The 8,470-nt window shown below is 57.1% G+C and overlaps 1 protein-coding gene across 2 annotated transcripts in view; it reads right to left on the reverse strand.

The window, feature by feature from the left end:
- Nucleotides 1-528: 528 nt before the first annotated feature.
- FHL3 (four and a half LIM domains 3) overlaps nt 529-8,470 on the reverse strand; it is an 8,936-nt gene continuing 994 nt past the window's right edge. The window contains exons 1-6 of one of the 2 annotated variants that reach the window (XM_014541572.1): nt 4,367-4,450; nt 3,364-3,537; nt 3,100-3,274; nt 1,738-1,907; nt 1,429-1,615; nt 529-1,302 (exon numbers count right to left, since the gene is read on the reverse strand). In XM_014541572.1, coding sequence (XP_014397058.1) covers nt 1,148-1,302; nt 1,429-1,615; nt 1,738-1,907; nt 3,100-3,274; nt 3,364-3,519 — 843 coding nt within the window. In that variant the 5' untranslated portion in view covers nt 3,520-3,537; nt 4,367-4,450 and the 3' untranslated portion in view covers nt 529-1,147. Of the gene's footprint in view, nt 1,303-1,428; nt 1,616-1,737; nt 1,908-3,099; nt 3,275-3,363; nt 3,538-4,366; nt 4,451-8,470 lie in introns of those variants that run through there. The other variant, XM_014541571.1, reaches the window with a different exon arrangement.

Consider the following 8,470-nt stretch of genomic DNA (forward strand, 5'->3'; position numbering starts at 1 on the left):
GAATCCTGGGGGTGGGGAGGCGGGGCCGTGACCCATTCATGCCGGGAATCGGATCCAGATGTTCCCGTGGCGCGTGCAGCTGCATCCTTGCCTTTTTTGGCAAAAAACGTGCGGCCGCGAGCGGATCCCGGGCCGCCTCCGCTAATCCTCGGTTAGAGGGGGGAAGGGGACTGAGGGTCTGGGCCCAGACTGGGGACCCGCACCGGGGGCTCTGCGGGACTTGGAAAGGACTACTAAGGGAGGGGGACAATTTGTACCAGACGGGGAACCCCACCTGTACCCCCGCGCTCCGGTAAACCCCTCCCTTCTCCGGGGAGGAACAAGCCCTTAGCCAGCAGGCTAAGCCCTAGAGGGACGGTAGCAGCGGCGGCGGCGGCGGCGGGGATCCCCTTTCTCCGGAGATTTCCCACCCTGTGGCCCGCAGCTCCCCCCTCTGCCCTGCACTGAGGTCTGGAATAGCCTGAGCCTCCTGGTCTGCATAGCAACCCTCTTTCCCCTCCATCCCCAGACAAACACACAGGGCCTGTGCTACCTCACACTGCTTTATTGCAGAATCTCTAAGGGGGTGAACCAGTCCCACCCCTCTGCCCATCTCTGGGCGAAATGGAGCTGAAATGAGAAAACACTCAACGATTGCGGGCTGGGCAAAACCCTGTACTCTAGGACCTCCTAACCAGTGAACCCTGATCTGCTGCCCAACAGCCCCAGCCCTGGGGACAGGAGTGGAATGGGGGTGGGGAGGGCCAAGCCTGAGTACAGGACTTCGCAGGCACCCAGAGGAGACCTAAAGTCTGCCGAGAAGCCTAGATTGAAGGCCTGGGTCCGAGTCCAGGTTTGGAGGGGTGGGATCTAGAGCCCTGATTTGGGGAGAGGGATTGGTCTGGGAACCACAACTCTAGGGGACAGGGCTGAGTTCTAGAGTTCAGGCTTGGGTGGAGATATGAATGGTAGAGGGTCCGAAAGAGCCCAGGTTTGGGGACCTGGGCCAGGGAGTACCAGTTTGGGGATGTTGGAGTGGGGAGGCTGAATCCTGGAGCCCAGGGGGAGCCCCAGTTTGGGGAGAGGGTGGGTCCCAGAGGTGGTTTGGAAAAGGAGCCTTAGTCCTCAGGGCCCTGGTTTGGGAGGGCCGGGGCCCAGGAGCCCTGGCTCAGGGCCCTGCCTGGCTGCAGCCCTGGCACAGCACTTTGTCTCCGTCGGGCACGAAGCCTTGGCCCACCAGGGAGGTGGAGCAGCGGGCGCAGGCGAAGCAGCTGTGGTGCCAGTGGCGGTCTTCAAAGGACACGTACTTGCCCCCACCGAGTCCTGGAGGGAGGCTGGAAGTTAGCTCTGCTGACCTAGAGGGTGGTCCTGGCCCTCGGGCTCATCCAATCCCAGACCCCATTCCCTGACCTGCACCCCACCCGCTCAGTGATTTGACCCTTCTCCCACCTGTGATGGGGCGCTTGCAGCTGCTGCACTTGGGTGCAAAGAGTTCTCCAAAACAGGCCACACAGTAGGGATCATCATCCCGGGAGGTGAACTGCTGCCCTGCCAGGGGTGTCTGGCACCCAGTGCAGACCAGGCATTCTCGATGCCAAGGCTGGTCACGGTATGTCACGCCACCCTGTGTCAGCGTCTGTGGGGGCAGCATCTGTCAGCAGGGGGGAGTGGGGATTCCCACGCCATCACAGAGCCTTGCTCACCCCCACCCATCATACAGTGGAGACCAGGGCCCCACCCTGCTGGCCCAGCCCCCACCTTGCTGCAGCGGGCACAGCGAGGAGCAAACTTGTTCTCATAGCAGGGCACGCAGTAGTGAGCACGCTTGTCGGGCACGAAGGAACGGGAGCCCAGTGGCTGCTCACAGCCGCTGCACAGGAAGCAGTGCTCGTGCCACGTCTGGCCTCCGTACTCCAGCTTCCGGGACCCTGTGGGGAACAGGGGTCCCACTCAGGAGCTGTGTGCCAAGCTCCTGAGTGCCACCCTCTGCTATGGCTCCGTTCCCCGGGAGAATCCCCACTGTTTCCATAGCTCAGGCAGGGTGGTGTCCATGCACATGCAGCAGGACCCCCACCACACAAATTGTACATGCTAACCTCCCCCAAACACTGGACATGTTGGCCATGCACATGCTAGGCCCCCATAAACTAGACATGAGGGTTTGGCATATGTGAAGTCCTCATATGGAACAGATATGACTGTCTCATGTCATAGGCATGATGGCTCAGTAGATGCTAGGCCAGCGGTTCTCAACCTGTGGGTCGCGACCCCTTTGGCGGTCGAACGACCCTTTTACAGGGGTCGCCTAAGACCATTCTGCATATCAGATATTTACATTACGATTCAAAACAGTAGCAACATTACAGTTATGACGTAGCAACAAAAATAATTTTATGGTTGGGTCACAACATGAGGAACTGTATTTAAAGGGCCAGAAGGTTGAGAACCACTGTGCTAGGTCCTTACGCACCAGATTTAATGGTTTTAACGCACCCACAAAAACCCCACTTATACTAGCCAAGCAAGTTCTAATGTTCTGAACACGGTAGGTTCAGTACATGCTAAGCCGCTGCATATCCCAATCATGCCATTCTCCACAGATTCTAAATCCTTACGCATATTAGGCATGCACTCAGCACACATGTTAAGCCCTGTTTATCTGTCTCTGCACACACCAAGACCCATTGTACCAAGCATGACAGTCTTAGCATACTTTTAGCTCCTACATGCACCAAACATGCAGCTCTTTTGACATGTTAAGCCCCAAGGTGTGTCAGTTTGTCCATACATGGTAAGCCCACAGGTGTGTACCAGGCCCACCGGTCCAGCGCATATTAAACCCTCAGGAATGTACTGGGCTTGTCAGTTCCTGTACATGCTAAGCTTTCAAGTGTATACCTGTGCATGCCAGTCCCTATGCATGCTAAGTTCCCAAGATCATATAAGCACGACAGATCCTGCATACACTAAGTTTCTAAGAACATGCTGCCTGTGCAGGTCTTTGCTGTACAAACCTCCATGCATGTATCAGATAGGCGTGCCAGTCCCTTGCACATGCATGAACCCTACACAGATGCCAGGGATGGCGGTCCCACACGCAGTGAGCCCCCGGGGACGTACCCGGCATGACGGTCTCCCCACAGGCAGAGCACTGTGAGGAGAAGGCACTGCAGTAGCAGTCATTGCAGAGCAGCTCACTGTCCTGGCAGGTGAAGGGCTCATCGGCTAGGGAGCGCTGGCAGCGGCAGCAGCGGAAGCAGCCCTCGTGGAAGTGGCGGTCTTCGTAGAATAGCTCCTGCCGGAAGCGTGGCAGGGACACTGGCACCTTTATCCCCCTCCCTCCAGCCTCCACCCGCTCCCTGCCCTGCCTGGTCTGGTCCTTACCCTCGAGTCATGCCCGATCAGCTGCTGGCACTCGGCACAGGTGTTGGCGAAGGTGTTGTCGTAGCAGGGTACGCAGTAGGGCCCGTTGTCTGTCTGGATGTATTTTCGGCCATACAGGGACTCGCTGCATTTTGCACAGTCAAAGGCCTCACTCATGGTGGCTGTGAGTGAGCCCTGTTAGGGACACAAGGTGCAACAGGGTCACCAAGAAGGGCTGTGGCTTAACTCCTTGCAGGAGCCTTGGCATTAAATAAAGAGCAAGAGGCCAGGCAGAGAAAATGGCACGTCAGCCCTGCCAGTGTGGCTCAGGGGTTGAGTGTTGACCTATGAACCAGGAGGTCACGGTTCGATTCCTGGTCAGGGCACATGCCCGGGTTGTGGGCTCAATTTCCAGTGTGGGGCATGCAGGAGGCAGCCGATTAATGATTCTCTCTCATCATTGATGTCTCTCTCTTTCTCTCTCCCTTCCTCTCTGAATTTAATAAAAATATATATTTTAAAAAAATAAATAAAATGCCAGGTCAGAGTAGGTGGTGATGGGGAAAGGGTGCTTCTGGGAACCCAGGAGTCCTGCATGTTTGTTTCTGTATTTAACGGTGGGGGTGGAAGGGGGTCAGGAAAAAATCAGGAAGCAGAAGTTGTTTTCTTATCTGGGCCCTGGCAGATCTGGGGTGAGGGGGCTTTTCCTGGGTCAGTGACTCATTTCCTGCCCCAGCCTGAGTTTAGCCTCCACGGTCCGTACTGTCCCCAAGGGGGCAAGAGCAGGGGCAGAGAGCTACCCCATCCTATCCCATATGAACAGCACTCCCACCCCCTCCTGACTCCTAGGAAGGGAGCCTTGGGATGCAGATAAAGGAGCCCCTGCCCAGAGGTCTGGAGTGGGGAGCTTAGGGATGGGAATGGGCTGTTCCTGCCTGTCCCCATTCAGGAAACAGTGGGATGTTAGAGGTATGCTGAGCGGATGAATGGTGGAGGTGGAGGAGGCGATGTCATTGAGCCTCACCTCCCAGGAGAGTCAGCCCAGCAATAAGGACTTCAGAGGCTCAGCCTAGGTCTAAGCAGGAAGGAAATCCTGCAAGCTGGACCCAGGCAAGCTTCCCCAGCTGGACTCTGCTCTCACCCCCTGCTGGGTCTCTGGTCACACCAGCCTGGGCAGCCGTGGCCTGCAACATCTGCAGCAGCTGTGGCAGCCCAGATGGCCAGATGTCAGGTTTTACCAGCAACAGGGGAAGAGAAAAGGGAAATGAGATGCCTGGGGAGAGAGAGGGGAACTGGAGGCAGATTATGCAGCGTGCCTCCCTGCCATCTCCTGCTGGGGGGCATCATGCTTGGCAGCATCTGGCAAAACCCAGGAATCTTTCCATCCCCTGGGTCATGATTTCCCTCCTCCCGCCTCTGGGAGAGACAGCCTCTCCCCAGCTTTTCTGATTTCTCAGGGTTTGGGGTTGGGGGGGAGTGAAGGGTGAGAGAGGGAGCCACTGAAGACATTTTCTCTCCAATCAGACCCCCTCTCGGATGGGGAGTCAGGCAAGGGGGAGCCCTTAGAGCTGTTGCTGCAGACACCCACTCCCCCCACCAAACCTCAGACACTTTCCATTTTCTCAGGAACAAAGCATGTTTGTGGGATGAGGTCATCCACACAGCTGCCTCTGGAACAGGAGCATGGGGAGTGGGGGTGGTGGTGGGGAAATGGGGTTCCTGGTCCCTTCTGTTGCCCCTGACACCAGTCTCTAGCCCCAGATTCAGAGCTCCCCACCTCCAGCCTCTTCCATCATGAAGTCTGCTCTCTGAGGACAGGGATCCCGGGGTGGGTGCAGAGGAACCCCCAGGACCCATAGGAAGGGCATGTTCTCACAGCCCAGATGAGCCTGGGGAGTACAAAGGAACCCACCAACCTACTCCCTCCACATTAGACCTCAGGAACTGGCAGTCCCCAGAGCCTACCCTGGCTCAAGTTGAAGGGAAAGCCCTCCTTCTCTCAGCCACCCACAGTGGGAAATTCTCGCCAACAAGCGTTGCTCTGCCTTGGAGTTCAGACTCCAGGCGCCAACAGACGCCCCAAGCCTGTAGGATCTGGCTCTTCTGAAGGGATGGCTCGTGAGCGCATAGCTGTCCTTCTGTACAGTGCGAGGACACTCACTTCATACCCCGGCCAGGGCATGAGGCCACCAGAAGCTGGGGTCTTCAGAGAAGGGACTTCTGGGGTAGGGGCTATGCTGTAGGGTGGAGGATACCCCCCCTAGTCACCCCCCTCCCCACCACTCAGGCCTGGGTTTCCTCTGGCCCGGCATCTGAGGATTGCCTGGGCTGTCAGCCACGGGCAGCAGGGGGCACACAGGTGGAGTGTGGCCATGCCTCTGTCCAGGAGTGCCTGGGGCCTTTTCCTTCCTTCCTGGCTTGGCCCTAAGCAGCCGCCACCTTCCCAGGCCCATGCTAGCCTTGGGCCCACCCCCTGGGAGGCAGTCACCACTCTGAGACAGGGACACCCCAAATAGGGTATGGGCATGACTTCTGTTTCCTTCCCAGAATCCCCTAGTCTGTCCAGCTGGGCTCTAGTGAGGACAGAGTGAAGGGCACTATCAAGACCCACCTGTCTCAGCCCATCCCCCCCCCCCCCCCGCCCCGTTCCCTGGCAAGACTGGGGGACTGAGGGAGCCAATCTTGTGTTCCTTCATGGTGGGGAGGGCTGTGCAGGGGAGACTGCTCAGTTGGCCAGATGGCGCTCAGCCCCTACCCCCACCAGCACACACTCCTCTACACCTGACCCAGACACACACATCTGGCACCTCTCAGAGCTCAGAATAGCTGGATAAATGGCGGTGGCATGTGGTGTGTAGAGGCTTGAGCTGTGAAATATAAAGCTGGGTGATCTTGGGCAAGTCACTCGAGCTCTCTGAGCCTGTCTTCCCATCTAATACTACCTCCTACCTCCTGGGTTTTTTGTGGGGATAAAATGGGATGATATGCCCTAGCTGGTTTGGCTCAGTGGATAGAGCGTCAGCCTGGGGGCTGAAGGGTCCTGGGCTCGATTCCGGTCAAGGGCACATGCCTGGGTTTCGGGCTCAATACCCAGTGTGGGGCGTGCAGGAGGCAGCCGATCAATGATTCTCTCTCATCATTGATGTTTCTATCTTTCTCTCTCCCTCTCCCTTCCTCTCTGAAATCAATAAAGATATATTTAAAAAAAAGACTTAAAAAAATAAAATGGGATGATACTTGGAAAGCACCTTGAGTTAGTTAGTTGTCAGTAAATGGAGGATATTCGTGTTTTTATTATTAGCCCCTCCCGCATACGGGGGTCAGACAATAGTTTCTCAGCCAGGCCTGGATCAGGGAGCTGGCCTGGGATTTGACCTGGACATTCCTAGTGTAGGCCCAGGGAGAGAACAAAGAGGGAATCCCTATGTCCACTTGGGGCACCAAAGAAGCCCAGGCTATGGGGTCAGCCTGACTCCAGCAAGCATAACTCTGAGACCCCCTCACACGGGTACACAGGTGCACACCTCTGGATGCTGCTCTCCTCTCACGAAGTGCATTCCCACCTACCCACCGTCTCATCAGATCTCACAAAAGGCAGGCAGGAGGGTAGTGTGGTCATCCCCAATTTACAGCTGAGCACAGAGGCCAGGGACAGGGCAGGGGCATACTCAAGGTCATTCGGGTATCAGAGAGCCCAGGAGCCCTTTGCTGTTTCTCTTTCCCTAGAAATGCTGCAGTGGTGGTGGAATGGGGGGAAGGCACTTAAGGGCAGGGGGACATGAGATGCTGGGTGACATCAGCAGCACAGGAGCCTGGCTCTTCTCTCCAGCTGCCAGCCCTGCCACTGGAAGACACCCAGGAGCCTTTCCAATTACCCATGCCAACCGCTCAACCCTTCTGCCCCCCTCCAGCCCCCACTGTCCATATCCCTGGCCAGGCCCCACAGCTGTGAGCCAGGATCAGAACAGACCCCTCCTCTAGCTCCCTGGAGTTGACAGGAGACTAAGGGGAAAAATTGAACTCTCCCCACCCCTACCCCCACCCCCTGCTAGCAGGCACCTACCCCAACCCTCCACTCTCCCCTCCCTGTCCTGGGGCCTGGGAGTCAGAACAGTTTAGGGGAAAGGGAGGGGGTGGGGGTGGGAAGCAGGATCCAGCAGCTGCTCTGGGGACAAGAGAGGAACAGTTCATTCACCCCGAGTCCCCCAGGGCTGAAGCAGCCCGTCCAAGATCCGAGTTTAAAAATAAGTTGAAACTGTCTTTGTATATGCCTGGGGCTCTTTCTTGATCTTAATCTTACTGTCCCAGGTCCTCTCCTCTTGGGGACTAAGTTGGCCCCGAGTTTGTGTTTCCCCTCATTCTTGCTTCCCAACCTTCTGGGCCTGAGTCTCTCTTGCTCTGTCCGGGAGGCGGCCAATGCGCCTCCATTAAATCTCAGTCTCCTGCGTGTAGCTGTTCCCAGCCCGTGCCTGTGTCTGCACACTTCACAGCTGTCCTATGTAGTGGGTGTCTCTGTATCTCCGACTGGCCATCTCCCAACAGCTCGCCTCTGTGAATTTCTACCTCTGAACACCCACGTCTGGTGTCTCAGTGTCTCCACTGGGAAGAATGTCTTGGTCCCCACCCCATCCCAGTTCTCCATCTCTCAGCATCTCTGCATGCCCGAGTGTCTCTGTGTCGTCTCTGAAGGTCTCTACAGGCCTCCCAGAGGCGGATTCGCTGCCAGGCTAAGGAAGCTGAGGCTCCTGGGCCCCTCACTCGCCCAGGACCCCCGCGGCCCTGCTGTAACCGGACAGCCAAGGGGTCCGGGCGGCCTTATTTCTGCCCCCAACACTGGGAAGGGCCTTGTGCCGTGGTCACCAGGGTCACTGTACGCTTTTTCCTAAAAAGCTCCACAAAACCTGGGTTGGTGCCTATGCCTGGGGCTGTCTCTCACTGTCCTGTTTCGAGTAACTGTAGCCTCCTGTCTGAGCCTGCCTCCCGCGTCCCGGTCCCGGTCCCGGTCCCGGTCCCGGTCCCGGTCCCGGTCCCGGTCTCAGTCTCCCACTCCACTGGGCTTTTGGGAACCTCAGTTTCTAGGACCCTCCGGTCTCTATTTCGAGACTCTGGCTTTTCCATTTCAAACTTG

The sequence above is a fragment of the Myotis brandtii genome, unplaced genomic scaffold (assembly GCF_000412655.1).
Source record: "Myotis brandtii unplaced genomic scaffold, ASM41265v1 scaffold274, whole genome shotgun sequence".
Lineage (NCBI taxonomy): Eukaryota > Metazoa > Chordata > Mammalia > Chiroptera > Vespertilionidae > Myotis > Myotis brandtii.